Here is an 18,539-nt window from a genome sequence, read left to right on the forward strand (position 1 = left end):
ATTCTGGTTCATTCCTTCCACACCTAGTTATTGAGTATCCACCAGGTGCCAGGTACTGGGGCAGCCCCAAGCAGACAGCAAAGAACAAGACGCCCAGTCATGTTCAAACCCAGCCCCAGCTCTTGCCACTTTAATACTAGATCCTGGGCCCCAAACAGGAGAACTGAGCTCACCAGCTCACCAGGAGAGGTGCTGGCCGTACTGGCACCTTGAATCTATCAGAGGACTTGATAAGCTGGCAGGGGTGGAACGTGAGCCCCCCCCCCCACAGGCCAGGGTGAAGAACCCCATCTAGTCTAGGGTCAGGCTCACCAGGGGGTGCCCTCCAGCCCTCTACCTCCACTCCCATCCTAAACCCCACACTTGTGTGTGTCTTTATGCAAGACTTGCTTTATGCATTTTAATCTTCATTATTTGAAACTGGCAGAGCAGTATTTAATTAAAATTTGGCCCACTAAAGAAAACACATAATTGCAGAAGAAAATAAAAGCACAACAAAATTCCCAAACCCTATTTAAAGGAAGCTGTTAGAAATCAAATCAGAGAGGCAGACCTAAATCCAGGAAGGGGACTTAGGGCTTCCCCCCAAGGACAAGGGCCTCTCACAAACCACACCCCTGGCAGGCAGGAAGAGGAGATGCCATTCAGAAGGACAGGATGGTCCTTCACCTCACAGGGACCCCTGCACCAAATTCCACCAACCCTGGAACTGGGGTTCAGGCCCTGGGATCCCAAGATGAAGTCAGACAGGTATCAAGTTCACACACCCAGGGAGATCCCAGGGGGAGTCAGCTATTTGTCCTCCAAGCCCAAGAACAGGACAGAACCCACCCAGTTCAAGTTTCTTGTCCTTCACCCTGCCCCACCCCCACCCCAGCTATGGGGCTGTATTTAGAGATTGGGGCCTGGACTGTCGGGGCCCAAAGACCTGCAGCTGCCTGTTTCTCTTACCCAGCAACCCCCTAACCTGTGAGCTGGTGCCTCCACTTCCCTGGGGTCTGAATACCACCCCAAATATACCTCATCTGCCAGATTCCAATCTTGAGGTCCAGGGTCCCCCAGAGCAGCTGGGGTCATATACAGTAGGCAAGTTAAAATGGCTTCATCTATCCATGTACCCATTGTGGCAACACTGCAAAAGCCCCTACTACCGAGGGCCCTGCAGAGGCTTTGGGGAAACCACAGGGGAGGATCCCAGCTAGCCCCTAAGGACTGAGAAGCCAGGGATGTGATTGGAGCCCTGATCCCCTGTCTGAAGGGGACATGAAGACGTCACTGGTACCTGTGGGTCTCCAGGCAGCCAGGGGACACAACTACAGAACTTGGGAGGGGCCTTATGCAAGCCCACCTTAGTCCTGCCTTCAGGTAGGACCTGGGAAGAGCTAGGGCGGTGGGGATGGGAGCTGTCTGTGGTGCAAGGGGCCCACCAGAGATCTGTGCCAAGGGAAGCTCCAGAGAGCAGCTGGGATCAGTGGCTTGGACAGCGGTGCAGAGGGGGGTGTGGGAGACTGGCAAGGACCATCTCAGCTGTCCAGCAGGCCAGGGATTCGAGGGTTCCCCTGGAGGAGCAAGGCCCTTTCCAGAGACGCCTGCTTCCTGAACCACTTCCCATGGCAACCTTAGGCCAAGGGGTCCTGACACCCCAATCACCTGCCCAGGTCTCTGCGGCTCTGATCATCCCGTGAGCAACAGTGACCCAGCTTGACCCTTGCCGTCCTCGAGGCTGCCTCTCAGTCCCGCACAACAGGTCCAGCCTTATCCAGGGGCTGCACTTACGGAGGAAGGGGAGGAGCGGGGCGGGAGCCAGGTGAGCCAAGTGCCCCCCCCCCAACCCCCAGTCTGGAGGCGAGGGAGATCAGCGGGGTCCTGGGCGGGAGGCTGGGACCAAAGGGGCTCGAACTCGGCCCTCCGTGCAACCCATGCCTTGGGCGTCCCGGCGAGGCCAACTCCCACCCTGCAGGACGGCAGGCTCCGTCCCACGCCCGGACTCCACCTTTGGCGGTGTTCCGCGCCTCGGCGGCGCCGCCGCTCCCTTGGCGCTCCCGCTGCCCCGCTCCTGGGCACCCAAGCGCTCCCTCCCCAGCTCCGGTGCAGGCCGGGCTCCGCGGGCCCCTGGGATGAGACTGGCCCTGGTGTGAATTCCGGCAGGCCAGGGTTGGGGGTCTTTGCCTACGTCCGCCCCACGCTCCCGCACCCCATCTCGGATCCCGCCGCTTCTCCGTCCTGCGGTCGGGGCGAATCCCAGGCAGAACGGGTCTCGCCCCAGTCTCGGGGACCCTCTCGTTGGAGCCAACCCCCACGCCCCGGGAGGAGAAGAGAGCGCCAAAGGCAGGGGGCTGGGGGGTGGCAGGGAGGGAAGGCAGACATGGGGGTCGCGGGGTCCGGCGCCAGGGGGCGCCTCGGGCTGTACGCGCGAACTTGGCCATCTGTGGAGCCGTCCGGGGTGCGGAAGGGCCAGGGTTGGAGGGGCGGGAGGGCGCTCCCGGAGCGACCTTCCCCGCCCAGGCCTACAGCCCGGGTCCGTCCGCCTCCACTGCCACCCCCGCACCCCGCGTCCTCTCCAACCTCGACCAACTCAGGACAGGTCCTTGGAACTGCACGCCCCTCCCCGCCTGGACCCTGATCCCCGGCTCCATCCGCTGCCCCAGCCCCGCTGGCCATCACCGTCCCCAAGGCTGGAGCATGAACCGCCCCTCCGCCCCCCGAGACGCTCACCCTCGCGGAACCGACCTCGCCCATCCCGACCCAGCGCCCTCGGGGAACTGACCTCCCCACGCCCAACGGGGAGAACTTTACCGGAAGGGTCTCAGGGTGACCAGGCATCTTCTGACCATTATCTTCCCATCGGGGTTGACTGTGATCATCGTGCAAACTTGCCGGGCGATGAGCCGCGAGCGAGGCCAGGCACACTGTCCCGGGCCCGCCGCGACCGGGTCACGAACCGCGGGGCCCAGCCTGGGGCGCCGAGGCGGGGTGCGAGGCCTGGCTGCTCGGCTGCGGCCGGTGGGTCGGTGCAGTCCCGGAGGAAGGAAGAGAGGCGCGCGGTACCGGAGGGGCGAGGGCGCCAGGCCGGCCGTCTCTGCGTCTCCGCCCTCCTGCTCACATTTCGGGGGCCGGGAGGCGCCGCGCCCCCAGACCGCCGGCCGCGCGTCTACCTGCTCGGGCTCGCTTGCTGGGTGAGACGGCACCGCAGAGCGCAGACGGGCTCCCTGCCGCCGGCTCCCGCATGCCCGGCGTCCCCCTCGGAGCCGGCTAGAGGCGGCCCCGGGCCCGCGCCCCGGCCCCCCGCGCCCCCGGCCCGCGCCGCCAGTCAGCCCCGCGCCGCGCCGCGCCCATGGTTCTGGGGAGGAGGGCGCCCTGCGCCCGCGGCCCTGCGCCCGCCGCTGCCCGCTGCCCGCTGCCGGCTCCCCACGCTCGGTGTCCGCGTCCGGCCCGCGCCGCTACGCTCGGAAGCGCCGCATTGTTCCTCGGAGGAGGCGGCGGAGCCGCGGCTGGGCGGCCGGGGAGCGGCCGATGAGCGTCCTCGGCGCGCCGGCGCCACCTCGTGGCCACTGCCCTGCAGCGCGCCCCACTGCCCGGGAGGGGACGGGGGCGGGCGCTTCGGCAGGACAGGCCGGGCGGGGCAGCCTGCGTTCGGGAGCATCCCCCGCGCCACAGCCCGGAGAACCGAGGGCTGCTTCGGCTCCTGCAGGGCACGGGGGAGGTCGGCGATGGGAGGAGACCCCTCCCTTCCAAGCCCTCCGGCCGCTGCCTCGGCAACCCCGGGCGTCTCACTGGTCCCTGAATACCCGCTCTGACCTTGCTTACAACCCTCGCCGGTCCTCCCCCCAGCCTCACCCCGCCAGGACCCGCCGGGGCTGGGGGGCTTTGCTTACTGACCTGAGTCCAAACTCGGCCTGTGGCATCAGGTCCTTCGGAAGAGCCCAGAAGTGGGGGACTCGGAGAGGGGGGTGAAGGTGGGGGGTGAGGCTGGGGTCCTGGTCTCCCATCCTGCACTAACCCGTGTATAACGCGCTTAAGTCATGGGGTCTCCCTGGCCTCAGTTTCTCCATTATAAAATGAGAGTGATCAGAGGCTCACGAAGGCACTTTCCAACTCCAGAACGTGTGTTTTGTTAGGTGCTGTGGAGTGGATTCCAATTCACAGCGACCCGTGTACGACAAAAGAAAGCACTGCCCTGTCCTGTACCATCCTCCCAATAGTAGGTGTGTTTGAACCCATTGTGCCAGCCGCTGTGTCAGTCCATCTCATTGAGGGTCTTTTTTGTTTTCCCTGCTGACCGGTACTTTACCAAGCCTGATGTCCTTCTCCAGGGACTGGTCCCTCCTGATAACATGTCCAAAGCACTGAGACCGGGTCTCGCCGTCCTCCCTTCTAAGGAGCCTTCTGGCTGTACTTCCTCAAAGACACATTCGTGGTTCTTCTGGCATGTGTAGAATTCTGGTTTTCAGCATCTACATGTCCTTCCCCCCACTCTCCCCACTTCTTGACTTTGGAGACGAATTTGCAGAGCCTGGTCAGAAGCTCCTGTGAACACACGGAGCCAGGTGCCTCCCAGACCCCAGCCAGAACTCCAGCCTAGATTTGGGGAAAGCTCTCAGCCTGCCTGGAGGCCGCACCTGGGCCAAGTGCAGACCTCAGTGCCTCAAACTGGGAAGATCCCAAAGGCTCCGTGTAAAGTGATGACAAGGACCATGACCCTGAGGCTCTTTTCCTTCCCAGGCAGTGATATACTCCAGCCCAGCTAAGGGAAGAAAACCCTTCTCCCCCTCAGGTCCTTCCCTGCTCTCTTCCAACCAGCCCCCTCTGCTGCCCACCCCCCCACCAGCCCGCTTCCAGCCATTGCTCACCACCAGGCTCCCTGCCTTTCCTGTTCCTCCTTCTTCTTCATCGAAATTCATCTGTCCTGTGCACCATTATCTCATCGCCCTTCTCCTTGCTAATGTGGAAATGTGTGATAAATCGGTGTTGGCCGATTAATGTGTTACTCCAGCTAGGTGACAAATGTGCATTTAACAAGGACATGCTGACCTCGTGCGGTCATGTGGTGGGAAACTCAGGCATCAGGGAGGGCTGGCAAAGGCAATATTTGAGGGCAGGAGCCTCTAAATCACACCTCATGCCTGGGTGCCTGCTTCTGCAACAAATTTAGGCAATCGTTTAGTCTCTGGGTGTCAAGGCCAAAGCCACATCCAGACTAAGTAATGAAATGACCTTTGCAATGGTGTGTCTCCCTGGAAGCTCGGGGTGGGGGTGGGGGATGGGGGAGGGAGAGTTCATTTAGGCCTGGTTAGTATTTGAGGCCAAAGATGGGGTCTCCCCACATCCAGTTTCCAGGTGCCATTGAGTCAGCCGCAACTCACGGCAACCTCTCGTGTGTCAGAGTAGATACTGTGCGTCACAGGGTTTCCAATGGCTGATTTTTCAGAAGTAGATCACCCGGCCTTTCTTTCGAGGCACCTCTGGGTGGACTTGAACGTCCAACCTTTTTCTGTGAGCAGCTGAGCTCGTTAATCATTTGCACAGCCCAGGGACTGGGCTATTTTTGGTGTCAGTCATCTGGGGAGGAGGGCTTTCCTCTGCAAGAAGCCAGAATCAGAAGGTGAGAGAAGGTACTCCCCACTCTTTCTGGGTCTTGCTCTCTGGCATCTGGACTTTCAGATAGGGAGGGAAGAGACATGTCTGCCAGTTGACAGCAGGCTGGGGGCCAGGCAGGGAGGCGTCGCTGAGGCCAAATGAACAACAATATTTTATGTGTCAGATCATCAGCTGCCTGTTTTCCTTGAAATCTAGTTCGGTTTTGTCAGCGCCACGTCTGCCGTGAAGTTCTTATACACCGTCCTGTTTCTGTCCTGGTGCCGTGGACATTAGGAGAAAAATTGTGAATCCTCGCACTGGGCAGCCTTGGGTACAGCTTCTCTGTGCCTTGATTTCCTCAACTATAAACTGGGGCGGTTTATAGTACGTCCCTCAGGTTGTTATGAGAATTAAGCCTGTTAATGCATGTAAATACCCCATTGCCCGGCTCCTAATAAACCCTCAAAGCATGATGGTTATGATCAGGCTCAGACTAACCCGTTAGCAAAGTACAAACAGGCTTACAGTAAGCAAGGTACCACACACACACACAAAAAGACCTGTTGCCATCGATTCAATTCCGACTCCTAGCAGCCCTATAGGACAGAATAGAACTGCCCCATAGGGTTTCCACAGAATGGCTGGTGGATTTGAAATGCCGACCTTTTGACTAGCAGCCAAATGCTTAACCACCGCACCGCCAGGGCTCCAAGCGAGGTACACGTGGGCTTAATTGTGTTTACTTACTAATCCGTAGTGCACACTTGCACAGGGGTTTCACCACGTCTTTGGTTATTATGATTCTTGTTATGATTATGATTATTGTTGTTTACCTGCAGCAGATGCTTTGGGTGCCCCGCCCACATTCCCTCTAACATTCCCCTGTACAGGCAATTACTGAGACCACCTGTGACTCTCTGCCTGAGGGTTTTTTTCTGGCTGTGGGAACATTCACCGGGCAAGACAGAAGTGCCGGAGGGTTAATGCCCCCACTCTTGAGCAATGGATAAACACCCCAACTCTCTCTCCCTCAGGCGGGGTACTGTGAGGCATGACCCACACTGGCTCCCACTGGTCCCTAGCAGCATTGAGCGCCAGTTGCCCATGGAGTAACTGGCTTTGTAATATTGGTCTTCCTGGCTGGGCAGTGGAAGGCCTCTGCCAAAGAAGGTGGAGCAGAGCTTCACGGGAGAAATTTGGGAGAAGTGGGTGATATGGTACAATTCAGGAGTCCCATACATAAAACTGGAGCCCTAGTGGTGCATTGGTTAAAAGCTCGGCTGCTAACCAAAAGGTTGGCAGTTCGAATCCACCAGCCACTCCTTGGAAACCCTGTGGGGCAGTTCTACTCTGTCCTATAGGGTTGCTATGAGTCGGAATCTACTCGGTGGCAACGGATTTTTTATACTTAAAACCACCACTCATCTGTCAGTTTGTCATACTGCGGTGGCTTGCATGTTGCTATGATGCTGGAAGCTATGTCACCAGTATGTCAAATACCATCAGGGTCACCCGTGGTAGGCAGGCTTCAGTGGCGCTTCCAGACTGAGACAGACCAGGAAGAAAAGCCTGATGATCTACTTCCGAAAATGAGCCGATGAAAATCTTATAGATGACAACAGAACTTTGTCAGATATAGTGCTGGAAGGCGAGCCGCCCAGGTTGGAAGGCATTCAAAATGCACAATGGCTGCAAAAATAGTCTCAAGCACACCAGCAGTTGTGAAGATGGCGCAGGACCAGGCGACATCTCATTCTCTCGTATGTGGGTTCACATGAGTCAGACTGAATGGCAACTAGCAACAACATACTCAAAATACCTAAAGGGTGAGCCAGGCAAACAAGGGACAGGGACCTAGTGGCAGAGGACCTAATGGTTAGAGGCTGCCAAGAACCGAGTTCCCTGAAGACGACACGCGACTGTTGCTTTGTGCAAATGTGCGTCCGGTTACTTCAAGAGAAGCCAGAAATCTCAGCTTCTCGTGTGAAGTTGCATAATTTAGAAATGCAGGCAAAATATATTTAGAGCATTCTACAAGGCCTGCCATCTAGGCCCCTGAGAGTGTCACCAGAGGGCACAGCAGGGGTGCACCTGGCCAGCCCAGCCCACCCAGGAAGTCCTCCCCCACCCCCGGAGGCCAACCCTCACCCCCTCGGCCTTCAAGCAGATCTGTCCCTGGGAGGAAGGTATCCACTCCTAGGTGTGCCCTGGGGACATCACGGGCCAGCCATTACCTGGGGGCCTCCCTGTGCATCCCAGCAGGACTGCCACTCCCACCCTCTCAGGCCTCACGGTTGTTCCTGGAACTCACAGATGGGTTCTGGGGTGGGGAGAGCAGAAACAGAAACAAGCAGCTGTTTCGGAGCTCAAATGCTCACTTAACGTGCCCCAGCTACAGCAGCCGACAGCACGTTATGAGGCAACAGGCCGTTGTCCTCTGTGGAGTGCAGGGCATTAATAATGTCATAGCAGCCTTTCCCCACACCGAGCACACCTCACCGCAGCCAGTGGAGCACAGCCACCCACACCCTTGCAGGGAAGCCACCGGCTGGGTGCTGCCGCCATGCATGTTCCAGGCTTCTGTTTCCCAACACTGAGGCTAATCCTCCGAGGGAAAAGCAGCATCTGGGGCTTATTTTTATTTATGCCAGAAGGCCATCCTGCCACACAGCCTGTGGGAACCGGGAGCTGGGCTACTGTACTTTCTCTGTTCCCCAGGGGAGGTGGCTGCTGTGTTCCTGTGTGTCTGTATATCTGTGTCTGTGTGTACTTATGTGTCTGTGTATGTGTGTGTATCTGTGTGTGTATGCCCGTTTGTCTGTGTGATTGTGTCTCTGTGTGTGTATGCTTGTGTCTGTGTGCCTTTGTATGTGTCTCTGTGTCTCTGTATGTGTGTATATGTGTGTGTGCCTGTGTGTGTCTCTGTGTGTGGGGGGGGGTCCAGGCCCATGTGGGATCTTCCCATTCTGGGAAAATGATGATTACCCACCCACCACCCCACCACCCTCCACAGAATGAACGCAGGTGGGGGGAGGAGTCAGAGGCACTCCCAGCCTCCCCTGTGCCTCTATTTCCTGGCCACCTCGGCCAGCCTCCTGCTTGTCCAGACCATGTGGTGGCAGAACTGTGACGCCCTCTAGGGCCCTCGGGAGGTTGGAGGAGAAGGTGGGATGAGGGAGGCGTGAAGACGCCCACCCCCACAGGGAAGGGAGGACTTGGATCTCTTTTGTCCACTGATGTAGCCCAAGTGTCTTCAGCAGTGCCTGGCACAGCGACATCCCAGAGGAAGGTCTGAAGGGAGAAATGTCCCTGGGGGAGCAGGTGGGGGTTCTAAGGACACAGAGGGTCTGCTGGGACCGTTTCTTACTTTGCTTTCTGTGCCCCACTTTTACTTCGCAGGCCCCCTCCCCTCATGGGAGACCCTGGTGGCTTAGTGGTTAAGAGCTGCAGCTGCTAACCAAAAGGTTGGCAGTTCAAATCCACCAGGTGCTCCTTGGAAACTCTATGGGGCAGTTCTGCTCTGTCCTGTAGGGTCGCTATGAGTCAGAATCGACTTGACGGCAATGGGTTTTCTCCCCTCGTGAAATACCTGCCTCCACCCACCTGCCCTGTACCACCTCCCTACTCACTACTGCCCCAACCCCGGTCCCTCTGCAAACCCCCTCTCTCTGGGCATTACCCCTCGGGTGAGCCTCCCTAGGCTATTCTGGGCTTTTCTCTGGCCCTTCTTGGCCTCCCTTTCCACATCCCTTGGGTGTTTATCCCCCAGTCCCTGGGTGTGATCCAAACCCGTGTCCTGCCTGAGTGGGGCCGGCAGCCCAGGGAGGCAGCAATGACACACCCCCCTCCCCCCAGCCGCACCTCAGTGTCCGTGAGGTCTTCTTAGGCTTGGTGGCAGCTTCGTTGTTCTCTGCAGGAATCTTGAGTCACATTGGCCTGTGTTGTGGTCCTGGATCCCCCTCCTGACCCTGGACAACTTACCTTTCAAGACCTAGTTTCCTCATCTGTCAAGTGAAGTCTCGGCTGAGTGCTTCTCGCAGGGCCTTCCAGTCGATTTCAATTCACGGAATCCCAAGATGTGGCAGTTGGGTTCTGTAAAGATTACAGCCTTGGAAACCCTATGGAGCAGTTCTACTCTGTCCTGTAAGGTCTCTGTGAGTTGGAATTGACTTGATGGCAGTGGGTTTAGTTTTGGTTTGGAATCTTTACAGAAGCTGACTACCACGTTTTTCTCCCCCAGGGCAGCTGGGGGGTTCGAACCACCGACCTTTCAGTTAGCAGCTGCGCGCTTAACCACTGTGCAACCAGGGCTCCTTTGGGGGGTGGGGGACTAGGCCCTGAATAAACGCTGCTCCTCTGCCTGACCCAAAGCTTAAAGGAGAGAATTTGCTTAAGGGGCAAAGGGCGTGGAGTCCGCCCTAGCGATTTCGCGTGAAGACAAGCCCACGTCCCTGGCTTTTGACCGGCCAGCCCTGGTAAGAACCTCCAGTATGTTATTTTGGGCACTTAAAATTTTCCTCCTAGAATATGGGTCATAAACCTTCTCTCTCCCCATCTTCTGTTCTCCAACTGATGAAAAGAATCTTAATGAAGTACCCTTGGCTGCTGGTTTAATCTGATAAATATAAAATTGAAGCATGCTAATAAAGCCATCAGTCATCCCAGATTGCAGCAGTTCTTTGAGCTGAGGGATCTACTTTTCTTCTAAATCAGTTTATAGGATGATAATGAATTGGGGCTTATTCAGGAATATCAAGAAAGTGGCAGCTCACTGAGATGCCATTGGGGAGCTACTGGAGACCCAGGAAAAAGAGACCTCCTGAGAAAAGTTGCTGCTCTATTCCACCACCCATTCCTCTTCAGGACCCCAGAGCATCCACCCTGGCCCTCCACCATGAGACCCACCCTCACCCTCCACCATGAGACCCACCCTCCACAATGAGGCCCACTCCCACCTCTCCACCTGGCCCCATCCCCCTGCCTCTTTCTTCTTCCTGCTGTGTCGCACCCCAGCAGAAGATCAGGTGGCCTCTTCCATCTCCCAGCCTCGCTCCTGAAACTGTGCCCTCTCTTGACTCCACGCCCCCACTTCACCAGAAGTATTTTGTGTAACTTGTGATGCACACTTTGAGAGGTCTCGGAGAGACAACCGGCTCTGCTCCTGGGCTCTGCTCAGCCCTGCTGCTGGCACCTGGCCCACAGGTGTGGCCAATCCAGCCTTACCTTCCCAGAAGTATGATGACCTCGACTGTCTGAATTTTCTTTGTCCTCAGCATCTCTTGAAACACTTGACGGGGGGGGGGGGACCACCAAGGCACCTGAAGGCTGTCTCCTAAGCAGTGTCCCTCGAGTTATCCAAACTTCTACCTGTTTCATGGCTGCTAGCTGGCTGCCAAGGGCCCTTCATGGCTCAGAATCAACCTCTTCTGTCTTAGTTATCTAGTGTTGCTGTAACAAAAATACCACAAGTGGATGGCTTTAACAAGCAGAAGTTTTTCTCTCACAGTCTAGGAGGCCAGAAGCATGAATTCAGGGCACTGGCTCTAGGGGAAGGCTTTTTCTCTGTCAGCTCTGGGGGAAGGCCCTTGTCATCAGTCTTACCCTAGTCTAGGAGTTTCTCAGCACAGGGACCCTGGGTCCAAAGGATGCTTTTCACTCCTGACCCTTCTTTCTTAATGGTATAAGGTCTCTCTCCTCTCTACGTGATTCTCTTTTATGTCTCCAAAGAGATTGACTCAAGACACGACTTAATCCTATAGATTGAGTCCTGCCTCATTAACATAACTGCCTCTAATCCTGCCTCATTAACATGATAGAGATTAGGATTTACAACACACAGGAGAATCACGTCACATCACAAAATGGTGGACAACCATACAATACTGGGAATCATTGCCTAGCCAAGTTGACACACATTTTTGGAGGATACAATTCAATCTATAACATCTTCCAAAACTGCCACTTGCACGTGGTTGAAAGGGCTTGCCACACCCCGAGCTCACCCTAAAACTCCCCAATCTAGTACCTTGCATAAAAGGACAAACTTGGGGTCATACTGCCCTGGGTTCCAATCCCAGCACTGCCACTTACAGCTGCATAGGCACTTCCTGCCTCGATAAGACTCAGTGTCTGAAGCCATATGAATGGGTGGCACAGACCTCCACAGCCATGGTATGGAGCTGGTGGGACCCTGTGTATTAACGATCCTCATGGGGCCTGGCTCACCAGCTCACAGGAGAACCCCAAAGTCTGGTGCTTTCTCTCCCCCTCAATGGCGGACAGCAAGAAACCTTGTCCCAGGAAGCAGGGTCTGGTCCTCAGTGTGCTAAGTCCCCGGTTCTTCTAATATGGCTGGTTTATGAATGAGGACAGGCCCAGGGTAATCCTCAGGCTTAACAGAAGCAGATGAAATTATTTGTTCTTGGGGTTCAGGGGAGAGCAAGGGAGATAGGTGGCGCCCAGGGCATCTTTAGGGCAGTGAAGCTACTCTGCATGATACCATATGGGGGACACACGATATTATGCATTTGTTAAAACCCATAGGGCTGTACGACACATAGAGTGAACGCTGATGTAAACCATGGACTCTTTGTTGTTGTTAGGTCCCGTAGAGTTGGTTCCACTCATAGTGACTCTATGTACAACAGAACGATACACTGCCCTGTCCCTGTACCATCCTCACAATCATTGCTATGTTTGAGCCAGTTGTTGCAGCCACTGTGTCAATCCATCTGGTTGAAGGTCTTCCTCTTTCTCACTGACCCTCTACCAAGTATGATGTCCTTCTCCAGGAACTGGTCCCTCCTGAAAACATGTCCAAAGTATGTGAGACAAAGTTTTGTCATCCTCGCTTCTAAGGAGCATCCTGGCCGTACTTCTTCCAAGACAGATTTGTTCGTTCTTCTGACAGTCCATGACATACTCAATATTCTTTGCCAACACCATAGTTCAAAGACATCAATTCTTCTTCAGTCTTCCTTATTTGTTGTCCAGCTTTCGCATGCATATGAGGCAACTGAAAGCACCATGGCTTGGGTCAGGAGCACCTTAGTCCTTAAAGTGACATCTTTACTTTTCAACACTTCAAAGAGATCTTGTCCAGCCGATTTGCCCAGTGCAATGTATCATTTGATTTCTTGACTGCTGCTTCCATGGGCGTTGATTGCAAAGTCAAGTAAAATGAAATCCTTGACAACTTCAGTCTTTTCTCCGTTTATCATAATGTTGCTTGTTGGTCCAGTTGTGAGGATTTTTGTTTCCTTTATGTTGAAGTATAATCCATACTGAAGACTGCAGTCTTGGATCTTCATCAGTAAGTGCTTCAAATCCTCTTCACTTTCAGCAAGCAAGGTTGTGTCATCTGTATAACGCAGGTTGTTAATGCGTCTTCCTCCAATCCTGATGCCCCGTGCTTCTTCACCTAGTCCAGTTTCTCAGATTATTTGCTTAGCAAACAGACTGAATAAATATGGTGAAAGGATACAACCCTGACACATACCTTTCCTGACGTTGCAATTGATGAAACAGTATTGAAACTATGGACTCTAGTTAGTAACAACGTATCACAAATTGTAACCAATGCACCACACTAATGCAAGATGGGAAACCCTGGTGGCATAGTGGTTAAGTGCTACTGTTGCTAACCAAAAGGTCTGCTGTTCGAATCCGCCAGGCGCTCCTTGGAAACTCTACAGGGCAGTTCTACTCTGTCCTGTAGGGTCGCTATGATTCGGAATCGACTCGACGACAGTGGGTTTGGTTTTGGTTTGGCTTATGCAAGATGCTAATAACAGGAGAAACTAACAGGCAACCAGAAGGGAAGCAATGAGGATGTTCAGCATTGTGAAGGACGTAACCAATGTCACTGAACAACTTGTGTAGAAATTGTTGAGTGGGAACTTAAACTGCTGTGTATACCTTCAACAAAACAATAAAATATTATTTAAAATAATAATAACTGGAGAAACTGTGTGCAGTTTTCCTGTAAACCTAAAACTACCCTAAAAAAAAGAAAGTCTATTAATTAAAAAAAGAAAAATTCCTTCTTCCTGCCTCTCAGAGAAGCCAGGTGCTGAGTTAAGGGGCCTGCAGTAGATAGGGTGTGTGGGAAATTCCTCAGATGACCTGACGTCTTCCTTCAGCACAATCCATCTGCAAGCCACACAGCCTGGAGATGCAGGAGGCCTGAGGTTCCCAGCAGCAACTTTTGTCATTTCCTTGTGCATTTTGGAAACACAGTTATTGGTAAGGCATTGTTGGCAATTGGGCCCTAAGTGCTCGTTCGGTGGATTGTCGGTTAGGTATCTGAGTGGTATGCCGGTGAGTTTAATTCCCATGGTAGGTGTGAGCTACCGATGTACTGTCCTCTGTCTCTCTGGAACCCTGCAATGCCAGGGGCTGCAGACGGCACCTGAGCAGAGGCACCTGAGCAGACACACAGGGTGGCACCTGGTCAAGGCATGTGGGACTCCAGTCCCTCCAAGACCCACAGTGGCTAGGGACGCCGCCCTTCCTACTGAGCTAGGTCTTTCTGACATATATTATTTCTTTCCTTTTCTTGGTTAAAGATGTTTTACCAAAAGTAATACTTGAGTGGTTGCTGGGAATTCAGGGGGAGGGGAGAAGGATGGGTAGGTGCCACCGAGGGCATTTTTAGGGCAGTGAAGCTACTCTGTATGACACCGTCATGGTGGACACATGACATTATGTCTTTGTCAAAGCCCACAGAACTGTACAACACCAGAAGTGAACCTTGATGTAGATGCTGTTCAGTCGATTCTGACCCAAAGCGACTCCATGTTACAGAGTAGAACTATGCACCCCTGGCCTCTGGCTTGGAAGGCAGGGTGATCCTTCCTTCTGCCCAAGGAGGCTCCCCAGGGGCCCAGAGGGGGCAGCCCCGAAACCTGGAGCTGGGCCTTCTCCTCTAGCCCTGATATGTGGAAACATATGGTGACATCGGGGGGAGGGCAGTCATGCGTCTTATCTGGTCCACACACCCAGGCTCACTCCCGGCCAAGGGCACCCACACTAGGAGCCACTCACCCAGCAGTGAAGGGATGGAAGTTAGCAGCCGGGGTAGGGGGCGGGCTGGGGCGTGTGTGTCTACATTAAGCCCATTAAGTGGGAAGGACTGCTCCAAGCTCCAGCTGTAATTAGAGAAATTAAAGTCGGGGCTGAAGCGAGCAGGGGTGCTTCTGCCTTGTAATCAGGGTGAGACTGTGCTAACGCACAGGGGGACGTCTGCGCTTGCTGCTGCTGGGCTGTCATGGGCGGCAGCTGACTCCAGCCAGGGGCCTTGCCATTGGGCTCAGAATAGACCTGGGTGACGGTGAGGTGCTCGGGAAGGCAGGCCTGGAGATCTGCTTCCAGAAGGTCAGAGCCTTGAGAATCCTACGCAGCAGTTCTGCTCTGCACCATGGGGTCGCCACGAGTCTGAGTTCACCCAACAGCAACTAACAACTACCAAGTGACAAGGTGAGATGGTCCTGAAGCTGAAGGGAGGCAGGCCTGTGAGTTCCATTCCCGGCCAATACACCGCATGCATGGCTACCACCCATCTGTCACCGAGGCTTGCGTGTTACTCTGACAGGCAAAGACAGCCCCATTTTGGGAACCGCTGACCTACATTCAGCCCCTGGCACCATGCATGAGCTAGAACAACGTGTGCCCCTCCCCCTTCCCTCTGAACAGAGCTGGGTGGGGCTGTCCTGGGTCTCCATCCTCTAGGGACTCCGTCAGGACCGCATTGGCTGTGACCCTAACTCAGCAGCACAGGGGTGGCCTTGTCCCCAAGCCCAGGGACAATGACAATTGATAACATCGAGGGAGCAGGCTGGAAGATGGGGATGAGAGAGGCTAGAAGCGACCCCAAAAAGCAAACTTTGATTTGCTAAAAATATCTGCAAGTTAGGCGAGACGCCTCCTAACCGCCCCACCCAATACCAACCAACCCATGAAAAGCCCAAAGCAAGGCACCAAGCCTGGCTGGCAATCCGGCAATTAGACCATCTGAGGCCAGCTTTCAAAGCCCTCCGCCAGCTCAGCCCGCAGAGAGAATGTGCACTTTGTAGATACAATGGGAGCAAATTCTTCTCCCTTTTTTGTCCTCCTTCCCTGCCCCAGCGCGTAGACAAGCCACGGAGGAAAATAACCATGATTCACACAAGAAAAAAAATTAGTTTTGCAACAAAGGGAACTAAGGAGGCTGCAGAGTGGATGCACCACGTGAGGTGGGGGGGGGCAGCTTCCCCCTGGAGCTGAGCAGAGGCAGAGGGAGACCCGCATAGCATTCTGGGGGTCGGCCCAGCCCCTGGGGCCGTGGAGCCCCTCGGACCACAGGGAGGGGGAGGGGACACGTGCCCTGCTCTGGGTCTGGGGGAAGACCGGAAGGTACCAACTGGGGTCCACGGCAGCTCCCTGGGCATCCTTGCTGAAGCTGTAGGTATCATGAGGAAGCCCTCTGGGGCTACAGGGACCAATCTTCAGTCAGGATGAGTGGCTGCCCCCCAGACCCTCCCAAGAGGCTCACACGGTCTCTGTAGGAATGGAATTTGGAATCCAGTCACTGAAAGGATGGAATCTAATCACTGCCAAAGACACTCAGTCTGCCCTGGTTCTGAGAGGGCACCACATGTCAGGGTCTGTGACCCAGTCCCTTACGATCCCTCCACCCCGCCCCCACCTCTTCCGGAAGACAAGCAAGCTTTTCCCAAGAAGGGGGCATATGCTTCTGTCTAAGGAGTCTAAGTCCCAGCCTCTGACATCAAGAGATACCCTGTCATAACTCTGAACATCAAAGGCAGTGGTGGTGCAGTGTAGAATGCTCACCTTCCATGTGGGAGGCCCGGGTTCGATTCCTGGCCAGTGCACCTCATATGCGGCCATGACTCACCTGTCAGCAGAGGCTTGTGTGTTGGTGTGATGCTGAACAGGTTTCAGCAGAGCTTCCAGACTAAAGCAGACTAGGAAGAAAGGCCTGGTCTATTTCTGAAAATCAGCCAATGAAAACCCTGTGGATCACAATGGTCCAATCCACAACTGACCATGGGGATGGCGCAGGACTGGGCCATTGTGTGTGGGGTCGTCACGCATCAGGGCCAACTCGGAGGCAGCTACTGACAACAATTCTGAAAAGTGTTACCAGCACCCAGGGCTGAGCCTCGGGAGGGGCCACGTAGAAAGGCTCACAAAGCCCCCCTGGGAGGCTCTGGGCTGGTAGTAAACTCCCCAGAGGGGAATGGATTGGGGCTGTCATGGGGAGAGGGCTCGATCAATGTCGCAGCCTCTCTTGCAACTGGAAAAGACTTTTTTTTTTTCACACAATGCCTGCCAGTTGATAGCACTGTCATTTGCAGGAGACGTTCCTGGTATGAAATGCTAAGCAGAACAATGTTCTGTCTTCGAGATCTCTAGGAAGCCTCCCCAAGCCTCCCGCAAACACACAAACACATTCTCTACTTTTCCACACTTCCCACGTGAAAAGGAATGCCCCTCAGCCAAGACCCACGTGGAAAATCGGCATTCTGTATCAGAAGAAAAGTTTTGTTCTGTTTTATGGGAGGGACAGTAGGGAGTGGGGAACTAACTGAGAATCCAGGCGGCTGCTGCATGCCTGTAACTCTGCCAGGCCCTTGATACAAATTACTAAATTCTTTCACAAGTTCCTGAAGTTGGTGGTATTAGACCCATTTTACAGAGGGGCAGACTGAGGTCTCCCAGCTGAGAAGAAATGAGGCCAGGATTCTACGCCGAGTTGGTCCAGTACCAAAGCCACGTGCTTTCTACCACATCAGGCTGCCTCCCAGAAGAACTGGGACTTCCCCAGGTGGCGTGGTGCTCCTCTAAGGGGCAGTAGATTATGGGGGAAAGGAAAACTAAGGAAGCATCAATAATAAGTCTGGTCAGTGGTCCCAAACAAAAGTGGTCATTCTTGGGACGCTCCCCTGTCTTCACCTCCCTGCACTGCTGTAACACAAACACCGCGAGTGGGAGGCTTTGAAGAACAGAAATTTATTTTCTCACAGTTCAAGAGGCTAAGTGTTTAAATTGGCCTTGGCGGTGTTGATTCTTTCCTTGTTGGTAGTTATGGGCATCCCTTGGTTCCGTGGCTTGTGGACAGTCCTCATATGGCGTGTCTTCCCCTGTGTGTGTGCGCCTCGGTGTCCATTCTTCTGTTGTTACAACTGTGAAGAGATTAGGTTTAGGATCCACCCTACACTGGTACGACCTCAACTGACAGATAGATTGCATTAGATTGCATTATGGAAGATGATTACATTATATTAGGTGACATTACATCCACAGGCACAGGGATTAGGGTTCCAACACATATTTTAGGGTGACACAATTCAATCCATAACATCCCCTTTAGTTAAATGGAACAGGACAACATGCCCAAAGCATGCCCTGTGAATCCCTGGGGCTCTACTACACTGTGTTAAAGCGGGCACTTGTTCAGGAAAGGAAGCAGTCAGTGGCTGACTTGCCGTTTGCCTCCTCCACACTCTGCCCAGTGGCCTGAGGAGCCGGCCTGGCCTGCTCAGTGGGCTATCCAAGTCATTTCACCAGCAGTGGGAACAGAGAACCATTCAGCTTCCCCAGGTAAGCACCAGCCTGTGGATGCGCTAACATAGGTTGGGTCCAGCTGCCCTGGAGGACAGTCTTGCCCTGTCCACCTTTGAGGCTGAGGCTCCATCTGCAAATCTTTAACTGTTGGCAAAACATCACTTCATGCAGCCATTTCATAGCTGGCATTTCATAGATACGAGGCTACCTGCTGGTGGACATAGCTCATAACTTGGAGATGTGCTATCATAGGCAGAGACAAGTTGTGTGCAAAGTATGCAATTTGATAAAGTGAAATACACTAATGGCCTACTGGGACCTGGGAGGCAGGAGGCTATTCCAGACAGCCATAAAGAGAATGATCCTGACTGAAAAATCTACGGGATGTTAATAGC

General features: G+C 54.4%; 1 protein-coding gene across 1 annotated transcript in view; it reads right to left on the reverse strand.

Annotated features, from left to right (window-relative positions):
• Positions 1-3,014, reverse strand: part of MGAT5B (alpha-1,6-mannosylglycoprotein 6-beta-N-acetylglucosaminyltransferase B) — a 78,826-nt gene extending 75,812 nt beyond the window's left edge. The window contains exon 1 of the mRNA XM_023556862.2: positions 2,797-3,014. Within this exon, the coding sequence (XP_023412630.1) occupies positions 2,797-2,864 (68 nt within the window). The 5' untranslated portion in view covers positions 2,865-3,014. The remainder of the gene's footprint in view (positions 1-2,796) is intronic.
• Between the last annotated feature and the right edge of the window lie 15,525 nt (positions 3,015-18,539).

The sequence above is a fragment of the Loxodonta africana genome, chromosome 18 (genome assembly GCF_030014295.1).
Source record: "Loxodonta africana isolate mLoxAfr1 chromosome 18, mLoxAfr1.hap2, whole genome shotgun sequence".
Lineage (NCBI taxonomy): Eukaryota > Metazoa > Chordata > Mammalia > Proboscidea > Elephantidae > Loxodonta > Loxodonta africana.